The sequence below is a fragment of the Chiloscyllium punctatum genome, chromosome 27 (genome assembly GCF_047496795.1).
Source record: "Chiloscyllium punctatum isolate Juve2018m chromosome 27, sChiPun1.3, whole genome shotgun sequence".
NCBI classification, from domain to species: domain Eukaryota; kingdom Metazoa; phylum Chordata; class Chondrichthyes; order Orectolobiformes; family Hemiscylliidae; genus Chiloscyllium; species Chiloscyllium punctatum.
Window position 1 is genome coordinate 24,411,894 of NC_092765.1, and position 20,215 is coordinate 24,432,108.

Consider the following 20,215-nt stretch of genomic DNA (forward strand, 5'->3'; position numbering starts at 1 on the left):
TCCTAGATGTCACAGTAGAGCGAACGGCAAATGGGGAACTTCAAATCAACGTCTACAGGAAAACAACACATACAGACCAAATATTGAACTACAGAAGCAATTATCCCAACATCCACAAACGGAGCTGCATCAGAACATTATTTCAGCGAGCCACCACACACTGCAGCACAGAGGAACTATGCAGAGCAGAGGAAAGTCACCTATACAGTGTATTCAAAAGAATGGGTACCCAATGAATACCAGGATACATGAACATCAACTAGCCACAAAATGACATGCCCCTCTCTCACTAGTATCCTTACATACAGATAAGGAAGGACACCACTTCCACTGGGACAACGCATCCATCTTAGGACAAGCCAAACAGAGACACACATTAGAATTCTTAGAAGCATGGCATTCCAACCGGAACTCTATCAACAAACACATAGAGTTAGACCCCATCTACCACCCCCTGAGAAAAAGAACAGGAAATGACATCATCAACCCAAAGAAACCCAAACATATAAATAGAAAGAGAGAATTATGAGCAATGCTACGCCCGGAGGCCCACTGAAGAGGTTACCTAGAAGGGTGACGAAAAGTCTGGAAATGAACCTTCCAGCTCAGCAAGCAAACCTATATCCAGAACCTCAACATGAGCTACAAATCTCATCAAAACTTGCTAAGATCCCTTGTTTCTCAAATATCTACAGTCTCTTCCCATTTAAATATTACACTTTAATTATGATTGAGCAGTGCTCCGAAAGCTCGTACTTTCAAATAAACCTGTTGACTCTAACCTGGTGTTGTGATTTTAACTTTGTCCACCCCAGTCCAACAGCAGCACCTCCACATCATGCCAGCATGGACAGTTTCACACTTCCCTACTTTATACTGCATTTACCAGATCTTTGCCTCTTGAGCTGCTCCTATCCATTTTGTTTCCTTGATCCTTCTTCACAGCTTATCTTTCTACCCATCTTTGTCACATTAGCAAAGTTTAGTTGCCATGCATTTGGTTCCTTCATCCAAGTCATTGCTTCAGTTGGTAAAGTTTGAGGCCCCAGCACTGCTCCATGTGGCACACCACTCATTACTACTTGCTAACCAGAAAATGATCTATTTATGCAAACTCTGCTTCCTTTTATGCAGCCAATCTTATGTCCACCCCAATATGTTGCACCATACAGCATGAGATTTTGTTTTCAGCAATAACCTTTGATGTGGCACTTTATCAAATGCCTTTGATCTGCTGTCAGAGACTTCTCAGAGTCCCAAAACACTGTGGAGGACTCCTATGGAGGCTGCCTCTTGACCGTTCATTACTGTCATGCCACCCCTGCAGGTTTTGTCCTATCAGTGATGTAGAATATATTCTGGAGTGGTAATGGTGGTATGTGGAAGATTGGCTGGAAAGCATGATTTGGTAAGAAGGGCTTATGCCCGAAATGTCGATTCTCCTGCTCCTTGGATGCTGCCTGACCTGCTGCGTTCTTCCAGCACATTTTTCAGCTCTGATCTCCAGCATCTGCAGTCCTCACGTTCTCCTAAGTATAATTGTGTCAGTTGTTACTCGACTAGTTGTGAGATTTCTGCCAACCTTGGTTAAACACCCTAGATGTTAGTAAGGTCTCATAGGGTTGATACAGTGGGATATGCCATTGAGGTTTCTGCTGTCTTAAACTGTGAGTGTAGTCCGTCCATTTTTGTTTCCTTCTGAATTTTTCTGAGAAGCGTGGTACAACTGAGTTGCTTGCAATTGAAAGTCAAACACATTGCTGTGGGTTAGGAATCACATGTAGGCCAGAGTAGTTATTTTCTTTCTTAAAGTGAACTTAATTTCTGCATATCAAGTTCTTTCACTCTCTGTTCTTCTCATTTATGGAAATGTTGCTGACAGCCTCTATATATTTAGGGGAATAAGAGGATGAAAAATTATCTCGGCCAGTGCTATTTGGCTTTCAATTCACTTGGAAGGTCTGCTGTTATTCTGTCACTATCTACCCTTGAACCAGGAATAGTCTGAATAAGTAAAGATAATCAAACAGAAACTTGCATTTATGGCCCCTACTCCCAAACTCTCACTGCTGGTTCCTTGACCTGTGGAACTAATGCACATGGCCCTAATGAGGTCTATGTGCAGCCAGTAACATCAAAAGTATATGCAAGGATTCATTCTGATTTAGGGATGTCTGGCACCAGTATCTGATGTCACCGGGCACATTTTCACTATGTGGGTAGCCATTTTGACAGCCATCTTTGCTTTCTTGCCAATTACCTCACTTAAGAATAGAGAGAGAAATGCTTAATTTATTGCCACTATGCAAAACCAGCATATTAACACAGATGTGAAACCTCCATGTTAAAAGATGAATTAAGAATCGTAGAATCCATACACAATCTGGAAGCAGGCCATCTGACCCTCTGAAGAATATCCCACCCAGACTCAATCCCCTTATCCTATCCCACAACCGCTCATTAACCACATCTAACCCACTTAATCAAGGGATGTGTAGGTTATGAGCAATTTACCACAGCCAATCCACCTAACCTGTACATCTATGGACTATGGGAGGAAACTAGAGCACTCTGAACAAACACATGTACAGGAAATCAGGACTTCAAATGAAAAACGATACATTTTAAAATGATTGATGCAGAGACATATCTTATTGAACCATAAGTACGTACAGGTAGTTGTCCTATAATGCCGTATTTGCGTTCCAGTGAAATCTCACTTAATAGAAATAACGGGGCCCATAGGAAAAGTGGGGTTGGGGCAGACCAGCAAAATAAAATCACTCACGATCGCTCAAAATCACCCAAATGTCTAACGCATAGTATAGCACAGCCTGAATGAAGGTTGAAATCATATTTATTAATAAAATGAAAGTTAATTTAACATGGTACATTTAAAAAATGTAAGAAAGCTGCTCTCTGTACAGTACCTCTCACAGAAAGCAACTCTGCTGGCAGCTGATATTGGTGCATGCACAGACCAGCACAAAGACCAACACTGCACGGATACTGGCACATGTGCAGAATGGTACAAAGACTTTCAAACGTGCATTGGTGCATTCACGGAACGAAGCACACAAACTAATCCCCGCTGGAATCATACTATTGCCAGAGGTAAGTCATCTCCAAAATATCGTTCCATAATTCTTCAGTGACATTATAGCCAAATTACGCTGCTGAAACATGCATTATCCCAGAACTACCTGTATATACTCCCTGCAGTCACATTGGAACATCACTTGGTTCAAAGTTCTCATCATGCCCTGTAGTTTCAGTTCAGGCCTAAAGTCTCACTCACTGGCAGGCATGTTTTATTGCAGGTTCCTGGAGACATTCATCATCAAACAACACACTCAATAACAACATTTCCTTGGCTAGGCATATGACAGTCTTGTAATTGCACATTTCCCAAAGAATTCTGTACAAGACCTCATTAAACCTTTGGTGATCTCCTAGAAAACTGTTGAATAGCATGGAATTGTCCAATTCATAATGCTCTGCTCTAACCCCATCTTCAGTTTCCTGTCCTTTGTAACAGATTACACACAAAGTCCCTAACAAATATGCCTTCTTTATTCTTCCTCTTTGCTAAAGCTCTGCTGCCTGCAGCTCCCTTTCTTAGGCACAGTCATTGGCGTAATTTCCTTCCTGTTGGTACTGCTTCCACGTCAAAGGTTATCAGTCGCATGATCCAGTTATTGATTATCCAAGCAATTTTTCCAAACTTAAGTTCATTTCAAACACTTACACACAATTAAATTTCAGGGAACTCTTAAAGAAATCACATTCTCTGTACTTTACAGTTGTATATCTTAGGTCAAACTATTAAATGATATTGTTAAGTTCAAATCTATGGTCCTAAAATCTAAACAAAGCCCAAATACAGTGGTAGGATGTGCAAGTTCACTCAGATTGCTTATTTAACATTTTAAGAAATATTTACCGATTTCTATTTACTACAATGAGGCAAAGGGAACACAAGGAACTATTGGCCATTTAACTTGACACTAATAGTTGGAAAAATGCTCGGATTTATCAAAGGATGCCATAATAGGCTACCTTAAAAATCAGAATTCGCCAGAGTCAACTCCATTTTATGAAAGTGAAACCATGTTTGGTAATTCTATTAGACTGGAAAGAGAAGAGTTGAGAATGGGAGAAATGTCTTTAAATGGCTTTTGACAAAGTAAAGATTTCACAAGAGATTATTGCGCAAAATTAGGGTTTATGGAATTGAGCCCTGAATAGTAAATGAGGGGATCAGGTGCAATGTATCAAAGTTTGGTGAAGTGGTATCACTAGTTGGAAAGTTAGACATGAGGAAGGCACATGGGCTAAAATAGGACACAGACAAAGTTAACATCCAGGTGAAGCAAGCAATTTGACAGCAAAATCATAAGTTAACTTTTATTGAAAAAAGTTTAGAATATTAGAGTCTGCAAGTCTTACCATAATTAGGTAGGGCCTTGGTGAGCTCACATTTGGAGTTTTGTATATTTGTGGTCTTTAACTATCAAATAATATACTTTCCATAATTGGGTGGAAGATTGATTCATTCGGTCAACTTGGTGTCAGACAGCTTTTGAGGAAAATGGAGGAGAAAGGGCTGATGTTTTCTCGATTTGAGAAGAATTAGGTCATTTCATGGAACCATACTAAATTCCTGTCAGCCTTTACAACACAGTCACGGAGAGGCTGTTTACCCCAGTGACAGCATCTAGAATTAGATGCCATTCATCTCGGAATAAAGAATCCACATTTAGGACCAGAGATTTGGATAAATTTATTCACTCAGAGAGTTATGAATGTTTGAAATTAATTAAAGATCTGTAGGTGCTCAGTGAACGATCATGTTATTTTATGGTCACTAAGGGAATTGGTGATGGCGGGGGTTGGGGGGTGGGGTAATGGGGAAACTGGAACTACTACTTTTTGAATAGTGGAGTAAGATCAAGGGCTGTATCATTTACGACTGCTCTTATTTCTTTTGTGAAAACCAATGCTAAAGAAATTTCAAAATTAAAAAAAAATGGTATGATGCCTTCATAACAACACCATCCCATTTAAAAACACTTTCTCAATCCTCATTAAAAATATAGTTTCAAAATCTTCATTTCCTCACACCTCTAAAGTGGAAACAGTAGCAAGGCATTGGTTTTTTTTAAAAAAATGCGTGCACACTATCAATTTTAATCTTCCGTAAAAGAAGAATAAGTATTGTTCAAAGCATCATTTAAAAAAGGACATCACCTAGAGGTTGACAGCTTCTCCATTTTCAAAGTAGTGCGTTTATTGTACATTTGTCAAAAGTGCTAACAATATTACCATCATTAAAAAGCACTAGTTCTCTACGAGATATTGCAAACACTTGACCTTGCAGTATGGAATTTTTCACACTGGAGTTTACTGATATTCCAAAACCAAAAATGCCAGAGTAACAAGTCTGAATCCATTCTGTAATAATCCATAAAAATATTTCCACTAAATGTACAGTTGAGTACCACATTTGCATCATTAAAAACTGCAAGAAACATCATGTAAAATAATAGATTAACCATGGTGCTAGAGAATACCAGATTGTTAAATGGGAATCATTCTACATAAGGGGTAAGCTTGGCTTGAACTACAACCGTGGCCATTTTGGTCACTTCAAAATGGTCTATTTCCCATTTGTAGAGTTGGATGAAGAGAAAACCCAAAAGTAATGTTATGCCAGTAGTTTTGGGCTCTGATCAATAATGGGAAACGGAGAAAAGTTGAGCAAATGCAGAGCACCATTTCATTCCTTTCTCTGTTAAGAGCTTAACAGCAATTTTAAATTGTCTGGATTCTTAGATGTCTATTCTCACCATTACAGATGTGAATTCATTACCTACTCTGTTTTGCATATTCCAGAGTGTGCGCGAATTATTCTTAAAATGAAACACTGCTACAAAACTGCTTGTAAATTTAAAACTCCTAAAAATATTTGTGTGCAAGATACCTTGTACTCATTTTCAGTCCATAAAGTTGACATGCAACAGATTTCCCACATGATTAACATGATATTACAATAGGCTTGGTGTCACCCTCACTTTTGTAATCTTGGTCATGTTTTACACCAGCTAGCACCAGGAATGCATCTACCAGATGTAAACTGAAGCTTCTGGATCTGACCATTCAAGTTTTAAAAAGACACAGGTTCTATTTGTTCCATTAGAGATATACAAAGAGTCCTGTTTTCAGATTTCAAAACTTTTGAAATCTTCGAGAGTTTTTTTTAAAATCGTATGTCGATAGTCCAATGAGGGAAGGGGGCCATATTGGACCGGAGATTGGTCATGAGGTGATCAAAGGTTCAGTGAGGGAGCATTTTGGGAATACTGACCATAATTCCAGAAGTTTTCAGATACTTATGGAGAAAGTCAAGGGTGGACCTCAGATGAATGTATTAAACTGGGGGAGGGGAGGGGGGGGAGCGGTGGAAGGTCAACAACAACTGAATTAGGCAAGAATTGGAGAATGTGCATTAGGAGCAGCTGTTTGAAGGTAAGTCCACATCTGACTTGTGGGATTCTTTTAAAAAGCAATTGATCAGAGTGCAAGACAGGCATGCTCCTGTAAGAATGAAGGACAGGAATGGCAGTTTCCACTGTCATCCAAAGGTTCCTGAATCCTATCAGCTTAGTCAAAAAAAAAGGAAGCATAACTAAGCTCTAGACAACTAAAAACAGACAAAGTTTAGATTTGACCCTCCAAAGAGTAACCCACCCAGACCCATTCCCCAACCCTATAGTCACCCCTAACTAATGCATCCAACACTACTGGCAATTTAGCATTGCTAATTCACCTGACCTGCATATCTTTGGATTATGGGAGGAAACAGGAGCACCCAGAGGAAACCAATGCAGATACGGAAAGAAATGTGCAAACTCCAACGGACAGTCACCCAAAATAGGAATCAAACCCGGGTCCCTGGTGCTGTGAGACAGCAGTGCTAACTACTGAGCCATCATGCCACCCTGAAGTGCACTCGTGACTTTGATTACAAGTGGCACTGCACGGTTAGCTTAGATTTCCTACAGTGTGGAATCAGGCCATTTGGCCCAGAAGTCTACACCGACCCTCTGAACAGGGACTCACCCAGACCCATTCCCCTACCCTATATTTACCCCTGACTAATGCGCCTAACACTATGGGCAATTTAGCATGACCAATTCACCTAACCTGCACATCTTTGGATTGTGGGAGGAAACTGGAGTACCTGGAGGAAGCCCACACAGACACATGACACAGGAAGAATGTGCATAATCCACACAGTCACCCGAAATGGGAATCAAACCCGATTTGGTGGTGCTGAGAGGCAGCACTGCCAACCACTGAGCCACCGTGCCAGTGCAAGTCCTTGATGAATATGGAGAAAGTAGAAATGAGCTCATACAGGGAGTTAGGAGGTCCGAAAAGGGGCTATTAAATATCCTTGGCCAGCCAGGATAAGGAGAATTTCAAGGCATTTAATACATATATTAGGAGGAAGAGAGTAGCTAATGAAAGAGTAGGCCCACCCGAGGATAAGGGAGGGAGGTGATGAACCAGAGGAAGTGGGTGAGATCCTTATAGGTATTTTATGTCAGTATTCACTGAAGAGAGAGACATGAGTAATGTTGAAGTCTGGGAAAGGTTTGTAAACCCTGTTGGGCAGGAAAACATAACAAAAGAGGAAGTGTTAAATACACTGAGGTAGACATGTCCCTTGGGCCAGATGGGATCTATTCCAGAATAATGTGGGAGACCAGGGAGGAACTAGCTGAGGCCTTAACAGATATTTGATCCTGTTTTGGCATCAGGGGAAGTTCCAGAAGACTGGAAAATGGCCACTGTTGTTCCTTTGTTTAAGAAGGGAAACAGAGATAATCAAAGTAATTACAGACCGCTGAGCCTAATGTCAGTGGTGGGGAAGCTATTGGGTAAGATACCAAGAGACAGGATTTATTCACAATTGGAAGAGAATGGAATTATTAGTGATAGGTAGCATCAGTTTGTGCGGGGAAGATAATGTCTCATCAATTTGATTTGGGTTTTTTGAGGAGATGACAAGAATGATTGATGAGGGAGGCCAATGGATGTTGTCTATGCAGACTTTAGTAAGGCATCTGATAAGGTAGCTCTTGGCTGGCTGGTGCAGAAGGTAGAGTCTCACAGGATCTGGGGTGAGCTTGCTACATACAAACAAAATTACCTTGATCATAGAAGACCGAGTAACTGTGGAAGGGTGGTGATCCGCAGGGATCAATGCATGGACTTTTGTTCTTTGTAATATATATTAATGCTCTGGATGGAAATAGAAGTGGTCCGATTAGTAAGTTCGGGGATGACACCAAAATTGGCAGAGCTGTAGATAGCGAGGATAAAATTGTCAAAAGGATACAGCGGAATATCGATAGATCGCTGATTGGAGCAGAGAAATGGCAGATGGAGTTTAATCCAGACAAATGAGAGGTGATACATTTTGGAAGATCAAATTCAGGTGTGAAATATACAATAAATGGCTGTACCCTTAGGAACATTAATGGAGAGGCATCTGGGCATACAAGTCCACAGATCCCTGAAAGTGGCAACGCAGATGGAGAAGGTGGTCAAGACATACAGCAGGCTTGCCTTCATCAGCTGGGCAATAAATGTGAAAGTTGGCAAGTTACGTTACAAAATTTAATTAGGTCACATTTGGAATATTGCGTGTCAGTCTGGTCGCTACACTACCAAAAGGATGTGGATGCTTTGGACAGGTACAGAGAAGACTTATCAGGGTGTTGCCTGTCTGGAGGGTTCTAGTTATGAGGAGAGGTTGGATAAACTTGGATTGTTTTCACTGGAAAGACAGAGCTGAAGGATGATCTGAAAGAGTTCTGCAAAATTAGAGAGGCATAGATAGAGTAGATAGTCAGGTGCTTGGTCCCCAGGGTGGAAAGGTCAACTACAAGAGGGCACAGGTTTAAAGGTGACAGGGGAAAAGTACGGGGAAAAGTTTTCACACAGAGGGTGGTGGATGCCTGGAACACACTGCAGTGGAGGTAGTGGAAGCAGACATATTAGCAACATTTAAAGCATACCTTGACAGACACATGGACAGGAGGCTAACAGTGATATAAACCATACATGGGCAATAAGTAGCGGGTCTAAATGAAGATCAGGAATTGCTGCAGGCTTGGTGGGCCAAAGGGCCTGTTCCTGTATTATATTGAATTGAATTGTAAAAGTTTGAGATGAAACTAAAGGCAATAAGGAGGTGGAAATGAAGTGGACTTAAAATAATTAACATTCATTATAATAGTACATCGTTTGTAACATAAAAATGCAGAGATTAAATATGGTTACCTCATATACCGATAGTTAATGTAACAAATAATTACATATAAAGTTTCAAATTGCAAGTCTATGAAGTGACAATTGAGGGCATTCATCTATGCTGTCACATAGCAAATTAGAAGGGGCCACTTACATTGTTAGGGTAATAACAGCAGAAAATGACAAGACAATAAGCTGCTTGTTCAGTTGGGAAAGAACAATATTTCCTTAAAAATAAAAGATATTTTATTATACTTAACACAACTGAATCTAATATATAGACAGTTATAAACTTGTAGTATTTTCAGGATTTATTTCTAGCGACAGTTTTAGTTCAAATGAATAGGCAGCTAATCGCCCACTTAAGCTAGATTATACGTTCTTGGTTGGGTCTAAGCCTGAATGGATTTTCTGTCAGGGCTATTTGCTTTGGTCTGAATCTCTTTGAAGGCAACACTGGAACAGTAAACATATTTAATCCTCCATTTCAGTCATCCTGCAACAGTCATTCAAATCAAAGCTCCATTCTTGAACCATTGCGTCTCGAGAGCAGAAGGTGCCGAGCTAGGTTTTGAGTGGTTAGTTCCTCTTTCGTAAGCAAGCTGTCTATTCTCTTTGGCTCTCAGGTTTTCAGAACCCAAACAAGTCATCTTTATCTGTAACTCCAGGATCACTTTTTTCCCAGTCTGTAGGAGATAGGCATTCTTCTGCCTGCATATCCTGAGGGCTCAAACCAATGTCCAGGAGCTGAGGGTTTGTTCGAGATTGAGCCAGTCTGAAAAAGGGAGAGAAGGGGAAAGAGGTTATATTGATAGCTTTTTGCCATGGTTTATGTTCTGTGCATGACTACAGTTGATTTTACACTGAAGGAGTGGAATCTACACTCCCTCAATTAGATATAGACAGTGAGGTTGAAGAGGGCTAACTCAGCACAATGTAATGTAATGTATGAATTAATATTTCTTTATATTAACTTTCTTTGGATTTTGAACTATTGGCTTGTGAGTTTTGTTTTGTGTATGAGGAGTTTTAATGATTAACTTATCAGTATTTTTGAAGCTTTTTCTTAAAACCAGTATGAGAAATACAGTTCCTGGAATGCTAATGGAAATTTGTTTGCATTGGGAGAGTTTGAGTGGACAGATTAAAATATTTCAGAGCATCAGACTGTTTTCAATTAGAAGGATGGAATGGTTTTTTGGCTTGGAGAAACATCCATAGCTTGAAGATTTTTGGTTTCAGTTTATGGAGGTCCAGGGTGATGTTGGATGTATAAAACAGTTCTCCTCAAATAGCAAGTTCAGAAAATGTTAGAAATAGACTACCTCAGTGCAAGGGTTTAGTTTGAAGCTTCAGATTATCAAGTCAACCTTCAAGATGTGAGAGGAAATTCTTGCTGGTATTTGATTATTATTAAAAAAGGATGCTGGTGGGAGAGATAGAATATTGTATTTTAACATGCATTTTGAAAACTTTCAAATTATTAGGAGTAACTGCCTATTCTATTTTATCTTCATCTCTTTTAGATAACAGGCTTCTGTTTTATTGTCAAAACCGGTTCTGCAGTATTATAGTGCATTAAATAAAACAAAATATAGTCCATCATGCCAGAATTCAGAATAGGTTCTGACTGGTCTAGTAATAACATCACCTGCTGGGATTGTCAAAATAGTCATGGTCACAGAGGATGTCATTTGGGACTGATGAGGACTATATCACTGCAGTGATGGATGCAGAAACCAGAGTTTCAAATAGGGAATTAGGGGAACCTGGGCACAGAATTAACAGACAAAAACATGATCGATCATTTTGGAAAGGGAAGAGAGGTTGAAGCTTAGATAGCTGTTTGCAAGAACATAATTTCTTTTTAGGAATGAGTTAATGGGGCTGCATTGAAAGAGAAGTGGGCAGAGTAGATGGAAGTATTTACTGTGTCAGCAAGCATGAACAGGAAGGGATCATGGAGGTGTGCATGCAGCGTAAAAAATGCTCATTGACCAAGTTGCAAAGGACAGGAATTCAATGTACAAACAAATTACATAATTGCTTTATTTAAAAAACGGGGCCTTGTGAACTCCACTTAAAAGGAAGAAGCAAGGTTTCAATGTCCTCCTTTTCAGTAGTGGATGTCACACACTCTGGCTTTTTCCTTACCAGAAGACAGACAAGAGGAGGTGGGGGGGAAAGAAAGCACTTTAATTTGTTGCAGACTGTGAAAAGACAATATGAATCCAGATTCCCTGCATTTGCATTTCTGAAGTCTCCCTATTCTCCTAGTGACATTATCACTGTCACCCAAACAAGGAATTACTTTATACAAGGTAAACATAGAATTAAAGCACAGACATTACTGTCCTGCAACATATGCACAAAGTGCCTTAATCCAAGCAGCACATAGGATCACAATCTGACAACTGATTCCTCATTGCCTTTTTCAACACGAACATCATAATTGAAGCAGCTTTCATCTTCACAAAATCCTCCAGCAAACCAAATTTATTTATTGTAATAAGCCAAAGAACAATATAATAATACACCATTGGAAAAGAAAACATCTAATGGGAAGGTGCATTGGAATTTTCCATATTCAGTATTCACAGTTCATGTTTCGTTTGAGCTGGAGTGCTTTTTGTCTATATTGGAGAGCCAGTATCAAATCACTGTCTTCCGATTAAATAATTTTAATGAATTAGTTTTGAATATTTCTTATTCAATAGCTTCCTAAAATCCAAATGAATAAACTAAAAAAAATTAGTCAAATGATACATTGTACTCCTACTGCACAGTGGGGTAATTTAGTCAGATTGGCAACAGGCAATTAAATACAGCAGGGTGACGTCATGCAGTGTGAAGCACATGTAGAGAACCAGAGTATTTTACAGATTTGTTGCACATAGTGTAGGGAGGCTCATCTGCAGAGATGGTGGGCTGAAAAGTTTCAAATCATGCACTATATCATACATTCAATAATTACCTGCAATTGAACTAAAGCTATCCAAATTGCAGCTTGTAAAAGTCAGAATGAGAGATCAGTTTGAAAATGAACAAGAATTAATTTGATCACTGAAAAGGTGCTCAAAGTAAATCGTTTTATATACAAGTTTGAAATTTCAAAAGGAAATAATACCTTGCAAAAGCTTCATCCAGGTCATCATTCAGTTCCTGAAAATAAATTAAAGGCAAATTAGCATCTGTAAAGACCACATATCTTTATTTTCCTTCGGAACGAAGATGGAAAAGAGCTGTTTCTAAAGCAAGTCTGGGAAAGGAATTGTTTGAAAGAAGTTACAGGAACTCATTGCGAGTGGCATTTACATTATTGCCTTGACAAGACCATGTGGCATTGGGGTGTGTTCAGATGATTTGGCTGGCCTTTGGTAGCGGATTGTACAAAACAATGTGACCAGTTATGGACGCTAGAAGATATCAGCCGGACAACAGCTCTGTGATTGGCTCCTGGGCTGGTGAACAGCCAGGGAATTATCAATACTAGGGCAGAAACCACTGGACTGCTGGAAGAAAAAGGTTCAGTGTTTCTATCCTTATGCAGTCAAAGTACCCAAACAAGCCAGTTATTTTCTCCCATCAGTGTTGCAAGCTATTGGCTTTAAATCAGTGACCAAGAGAATTTGTAATTAGAGTACCAATTGCTGTTTGCCTCCTTTGAAGTAGTGAAAAGAGCTTGAGAAACAGAAAAGAACAGAAGGTCATGAGAAGCAAAAGGAGCAGCAAATTTAACCCTGTGGACTGATGTTATTGAACAGCATTTCACTAGTTTTGTCTGTCTGTTTCCAAGTATGTGTAGAGGTTTAAGGGACGGCGGGGTGGGGGGGGGGAATGTGGGCGCGGAGTTGGAGTTTCAATTAGTGCTGTTAAATATTGATTATTTTGTTTATTTAACTCCATTTTTAAAAGAACAGAACAGCATCTCCAGAGGGAAATGAGAGGATTAAGTGAGTGGGCAAAAGCCTAGCAGATAGGAGGTTGTGGGCTTTGGCAGGAAGAAAAAAGAGGAGCTGATTATTATTTAGGTGGAGAAAACTGCAAACAGCAGGGATTTAAGAGTCCTCATGCATAAATTACAAAAAGCTAACATTCAAATTCAGCTGATAATAGGGAACATATATGGAATTTTGGCCTTTATTTCAAATGCAAAGAAGTATAAAAATAGTGAGGGCTTGCTAAAACTATAAAAAGGCACTAGTCAGACCATATCTAGAACACTTTTGGACCCCTTATCCAAGAAAATTCATACTGGTATTGGAGGCAGTTCAGAGAAGGCTCAGTAAGCTTACCCCAGATGTGAAGAGACTGTCTTGTGGAGGAGGGGTTAAATGAGTTGGCCCTGTACTCTTTGGAATATAGAAGAATGAGAGGAAATCTTATTGAAACATACAGTATTCTTATTGGACTTGGTCAACGTAGGTATGGAAAGGTTTTTTTCCTATTTTGAAAAGAGCCTCAGACCAGGGGGCATAATCACGGAATAAGGAGTTGCTAACTTAAGACAAATGAAGAGGAATTTCTTCTGTCAAAGCTTAGTGAGTCTGTGGAATTCTTTACCAAGGAATGCTGTAAAGGTTAGGTCATTAAATTATATTCAAGTCTGCGATAAACAAATTCTTAAGAAAGGAATCAAGGGTTATGGGGAAAAATAACAGGAAATTGGAGTTCAGGATTATCAGGTCAGCCACCATCTCATTAAATGACACAGCAGACTTGAAGGGCTGAATGGCCTACTTCGGCTCTTGGGCCCTATGGTCAATGTTTTCTGCTCGCCACATTCCATCTTCTCGGTAAATTGATGAGGTTGCTTATTTTTACTAAGCTAACCGGTGTGAGAACCTTGGAAAGTACCAGGGTTTAATAATCACATTCCCAAGTGATTTGCAGCAAGAGATGGAGGGCTCATCTAGGATTATTTTCAAATGTAGGTGATGAAGATGTGTGTCTGGTATTAGTGAGTGATTAAAAAGATAAAAGAGAACACAAAATTCTTTTCTGACAATAAGAAATAACACTGTAAATGGAAGAGGATTTCTCAGAGGTAGTATGGTTGTCCCTGATGGTCTCAAGTGATTTTCTAAATCTAGGTTGATTAAGTTGATGAGTAAGTTGGGGGGTAAAATTGTTCACTAAAATCTAGGAATGCAGAAAATAACTGATACATTTGGGCTAATGGAAACAAGACCATGCATTCTGATTGGTGAAACATCAGAACTAGGTACTATTGAGATACAGTCAACGTAGTGGAGCATAAACTAACAAAATGGAAAAACTAGAGGTGAAGAAGCCAGAAAAGGATATGGAATTCCATTATCTTGCTCTACTCTTTGAAGGGGAAATGGAAATGAATAGAATGGAAATGAGAAAACCATAATTAGAATTGCACAGGAAAAGGAAATAAAACAATAGAGAATCAAAGCTTAAAATTCGGCAGGTGATACGGCAGGTGCCAGATATATTGACACTGATTCGGATTCTCTCAGAGCCTAAAAATCTCGCAAAGAGACTTAAATTTGTGCAGGCACTACAAAATTTGAGAAAAAAGTATGTGGTCGCATTTGTTAGAGGAGGTGGGGGGAACGCATGCTGTTTTATATCTGTACATCGACAGTGATAATGGTAACATAGTATAAGGAACAAGAAGGGGAAAACCTTCTGGAATTAAGTGTCTAATGCTGACCATGAATGATGATTATCAATTGTCATGAAAAACCTATTTGATTCTGTAATGTCCTTTAGGGAAGGTAACTGCCGTCTTTACCTGGTCTGACTTAAAATGTGATTCCAGAGCCACAGCAATGTAGTTGACTCTTAATTGCTCTGTGGGATGGGCAATAAATGCTGGCCTAGCCAGTGATGCCATCATCCCATGAATGAATAAAAGAAAAATATCTTGTTGGGAGGAGGTATACATCCATTGGTAGCTGTAATCTGGACAAACTGTATGCAACAGCTCAGAGTGCTTGACCAGTTGTTACAGGAGTTAGTATTTAATTAAAGGAATTTGTATTTAAAGTAAAATCTTACCAATCCATTCCTAAAATCAATAGGCACATTAAATGTGATCAAGCATTTCCTCAAATGGTATTTACACTTACCCACATAATGTTGTTGTTTACTGAACAGTTTGTGTCTCCAGTAGAAAGATCATGTCTGTTGTTTGTCGATAATGAAGATATTGCTCCTTCAGTTAAATCCAACAAATTTGCTGTTGCAACCTCTGTAGAGAATTTTATAATAAACACAGACTTAACATAGCGAGACTCTGTCAGATTGTGCAAAAACAAAATTAAACATGAGACTGAAGGGAAAGAGAAAGTGAGGACTGCAGATGCTGGAGATCAGAGCTTAAAAACGTGTTGCTGGAAAAGCGCAGCAGGTCAGGCAGCATCCAAGTAGCAGGAGAATCGACGTGAAGGGCTTATGCCCAAAACGTCGATTCTCCTGTTCCTTTGATGCTGCCTGATCTGCTGCGCTTTTCCAGCAACACATTTTTAAGCTCTGAAGAGAAAGAGATTCAATATAGAATCACCTCTCCAACAAAAAGTAATGGGAAAAAATCCTGTATAAAGCGAGATATACTCAAAAAAAAGAATCAGCAACAGTACTGCACACTTTGTACCTCAGGTTTGACTTAAATTTAGTTCATGTTAAACACAAAGGATTCTCATCTCCCTCAGGCAGCTCAGGCCACAAGCCTTGGTGCTACTGCTTTATGAATATTAATAGGTTTATCAATGCCATGCAATATGGCTTCAAGAGGGAATATCTTCAGCAACCAGCACCTAAAATTGATGTCTACTCCTGTTTAATTCAGCAACAACTATCAAATATCAGGTCCACTGTTCACAATAGATGATTATTTCCTCTGTAAACATATCCATTAATGTTCATTTCTATAGCAAAGTGAGGAATGGTGTAAAGACAATTTTTTCTGAATCCTTTTTTTTAAAATCTTTTATCAGCAGACAGAAGGTTTAGTAGACTTCCCTAAATATGTTTACTGCATTGTAGAGTGCTACAGAAAAAAAACTGTAAATTTAGAATACTATTAGATTTCACTTAAAAACAGCAAAGCTTTTAAAAAAAAACATAACATTTCCCACCCTTTGGGTGTCATTCAAGGACTAAATCGTGGCTATCCAATGGAGCCGACATAAATAGGATATGCACGAGTAAAAACGGGAAAGCTTTGTTGCCAGCATGCAATATAGATAACTTAAACTGCAGATTGTAGAGCACAAATTTGGAGTCAATATAATTATGCCCCATCTCCAAGCCCCACCAGTAGCCAGAAAGACTTGATGCTAACTGTGGTTTCATAACCTTGGTCCTGTACTATTCATGGACAAAACCAACATTCTTTCTCCAATTCAACTCAAGAGGGCAGAGTTGTCTCACCTGCTTTGTGGTGACGATTGGCAGAGGCTTCCGATTGCAATTTACCAGTGGTACCACTGTTTGAGGGTCCAACTGTGGCCCTTTTCCCTTTCTCTGTAAAAGATAATACAAGTGTTAAACATTGCTCACTGATAAAACGTATCGATTTAAAACAGCTACTGAATATTTAATGTCGAAGTGCCACTAAATATTTTACTCCAAGCAGCCTGATAACATTAATAAAAATGGCCAGCTTAGAAAACGAATTCTCCTGAGGCCCAAAAAAGTGAAATTTTAATTCAGTTGAGAAATAAAGAGAAAGAGAGCAGGAGCGCGAATAAAAAGACAGAATTCAGAACTTAGGCAATCTAGCCCACATAAACCATCAATCTAATAGAGGACATGGTTAACCTTCCAGTCAGAGGAGGGAGAGCCTAAATACTCCACGCTAACTCCATCAAAACAAAATATTAAATCGAATGTTTAAATGTTGACAGTGATTAAATGAGATTTTACTGAAGAGGGTAAAAGAAATCCACCAGCATTATTTGCACTACAGAGCACGATTAAAGGATTTCAGAGTAGAAGGTATATCAATCTTGGAGAATGCCCAGTTGGCTGGACAGCTAATTTGCAGCACAGAGTGAGGCCGGCAGCATTGGGTTAATTCCCACACCACGGTCGTTACCATGAAGGACTCTCCTTCTCAACGTTTGCCCTTAACCGAGGCATGGTGACTCTCAGGTTAAACCACCACCAAATTACATCTCTGTCATAAAGAGAGCAACCCTACGACCTTTTAAGACCATGGCGGCTTTATCTTGATATCATTCATGATACAACCTAAACCTTTTTGTCAATAATCTTTAGCACATTTGAATAAGTTGTACTTGTTTAAAATAATTTACTACAAAAACTCATTATTCTTGATCGACTTAGAAAAAAACTAGCTGATGTGTTTAGAATACCAAAAATTAGATTGGGTTGGGATATTTGGTTGGCATGGACGAGTTGACCGAAGGGTCTGTTTCCGTGCTGTACATCTCTATGACTTTTAAAAAAATGTAGTTGGTCATATCGCTGGTGATTGGATTTAAAATTTAGTCTGACAAATGGAGGAGTGCAACTGCAAAGTAATTAGTGTACCCCTCCAACTTTAGTAAAAACAACAAGCAAAACCTTATCCTGGCTTTTACCTCATAGTTAGATGTAATATATTGAAAAGTAACTGACTTAAATACATCCTCTGAAAGGCCAGAAGGAATTGAAAGGAAAATCACAATTAAGAAGTTTAAAATTTAGATCCTAACATGAAATGAGCAGGCTCCTTCATTTGGTAGCATTGTAAATGGAATTTTAAAAAAAGTCAGATTTAAAACTTGCATTAAAACTTTTAGCAGATACCTTAATACTTTAATGAAGGAAGGTACTATTTTTGGTGTTTCAGTCTTTTAGCAAAAATGTTAAAATGCAGTCCCATCTCCCTGGTCAGATGAACACAGCTACTCAAAAGGTAGGGAATTCTCCCTCAACCACAACAAAGAGTTAACTGCTCATGCATATTTATTTAGTATTTGTGGAACCTTGATTTACTTTAATGTACTATAAGGGGAGTTTTCTCTTTGTTATTCTTCCTGAGCGTAAAAGTTTTGTGATACATGATGCAGAGTGGATGTCACTTGCATTGGTACCAGAAATAATTCTATTAAAATTAACTATTTGCAAGACAAAATGCAAAACAAAAACAGACAGGTATTAATAGTAAGCCAATGTGCAATAGGACAGTCTTAAGGGTGCAATTCAAATGGAGTTTGAGATATTAAATATATTGCCTTTGAAGGAAGACTTTGTACCCTTGCTGCTGCACAAACTGCAGAGCTAACGATGACAAGTAATTTCCTCCCATTCAAACTGCCGCACTTTCTCTTTTGTGCCTCCTGTTGATTACAACATTTGACTGAATAGATGAGCTGAAACCACGGTTACCAACAGTTGCTGCTGCATTTCCCTTTTGCAAAATAGCTCACACTACGTGGCAAGTAATAATGAGGGGGGAGAGGTGCAACAAACCCACCAGTCATGTCACACCCATTTTGCCAGTTTACAAGTTAACTTTCAGGTTAAAATGATCTTAAACACAATCCTATTTAAAGAATTGATTGACGTCAGCAATCTGAATGACTTAAGCGTGCAGAGATCACTTTACCCATTCCTAACACAATGATATAAGCCAAAAAACAAGGAATTATACAAAATTTGCTGTTTAAACAAAAGTCTTTCGAACAAATCAGCATTGGCAATGATGATACAAAAAGAAAAAAATTGTCCAAGCACTGCATATATTTGAAAGAAGGAGACATAAATCTTGCTGATTCCTAAAGTACCTTCACTAAGAATAACTAATTGGAGCAAGGAATTGGCCTTAACCATTACATTTATTTCAGATCCATTGCATTTAATCCATAAAATGAGTTGCAATAAACTATTACACTGAGAACGCAGCCCTCCAAAGTATAAAGTAGCATTAAATATATGTGAAAACATTCATTTCCTATTTAAGAGAGACTATCAGAGACTTCCTGAAAATGCTACAAAGCTCTCTTCAGAATTTAAAGTAGCAAAAGCAAACTTACTGCTGATTCATTTTTTGATAAAATAAGACAGAATGAACAGCAATAAATAAAATAAAAAACAGATGGTAATTTTTGCAGAGAAATTAGATGATTCATTGCCCTAGAGCCAAAAGATGCCCAGGACCAGCAGGGGTAGATCAGTAATCAAACTTTAAAAAACACAAGCCAAGAGTCTTTGCTGTGAATATTTGTGTCGACCCAATGGGTTTTCTTGTCTCATGCATCCATGCACCAGAGCCACAGTATAAAGGGTCAGTTATGCACAAACGTCTTATGGATCCTCATTCCAACACCACCCTAACCACATTAAATCAGTAGGCAGGGTTTTTAACAGCGTAAAAATTAGTTATTTCAGAACATACTTTCACAATTTCAGCCCTCCGCTAAAAAGAGATGAACAGGTGCAGGAAGAGTCCCACAGTAGGTTATTATTCATGTATGTGTGATCTGTTTCACTTTAGAATATCGATCAGAATAATGGGATCTCCTGCCTGGCGTGGATCTCACTCCTAGCAGAGTTCAGCAATTTTGTTTTATTTTGTGACTTCTGTCAGACCCCTCACTGATTTTATTATTTCTATTCCTCATCAACTCTGGTTTGAACCTAGGAAGTGAACTAAACGGGACTTTTGGGCGGTGGGTATCAGCTTGTGTTAAAAGGAAAACTGACCAAACAAGCACTTGTTTATTCAGGAAGTCAGGACAAAAAGTTAACTGCAGGTTGGTTCCTGATCAAAAAGATTCTATTTAAAAGGTTTAAAGCATAGACCAATTAGATTACTTTATTGCTTAATTTTGTGCTAAGGTTATTGTATTATTAGTAAATTGCTAAGTCTTTTGCTTAAGCTACAAACCAGTGTTTGAGACTGCAT

At 38.8% G+C, this 20,215-nt stretch overlaps 1 protein-coding gene across 1 annotated transcript in view; it reads right to left on the reverse strand.

Annotated features, from left to right (window-relative positions):
• Nucleotides 1-9,609: 9,609 nt before the first annotated feature.
• ldlrap1b (low density lipoprotein receptor adaptor protein 1b) overlaps nt 9,610-20,215 on the reverse strand; it is a 56,317-nt gene continuing 45,711 nt past the window's right edge. Inside the window, exons 6-9 of the mRNA XM_072548340.1 lie at nt 16,732-16,824; nt 15,429-15,550; nt 12,452-12,486; nt 9,610-10,099 (exon numbers count right to left, since the gene is read on the reverse strand). Of these exons, the coding sequence (XP_072404441.1) occupies nt 9,955-10,099; nt 12,452-12,486; nt 15,429-15,550; nt 16,732-16,824 (395 nt within the window). The 3' untranslated portion in view covers nt 9,610-9,954. The remainder of the gene's footprint in view (nt 10,100-12,451; nt 12,487-15,428; nt 15,551-16,731; nt 16,825-20,215) is intronic.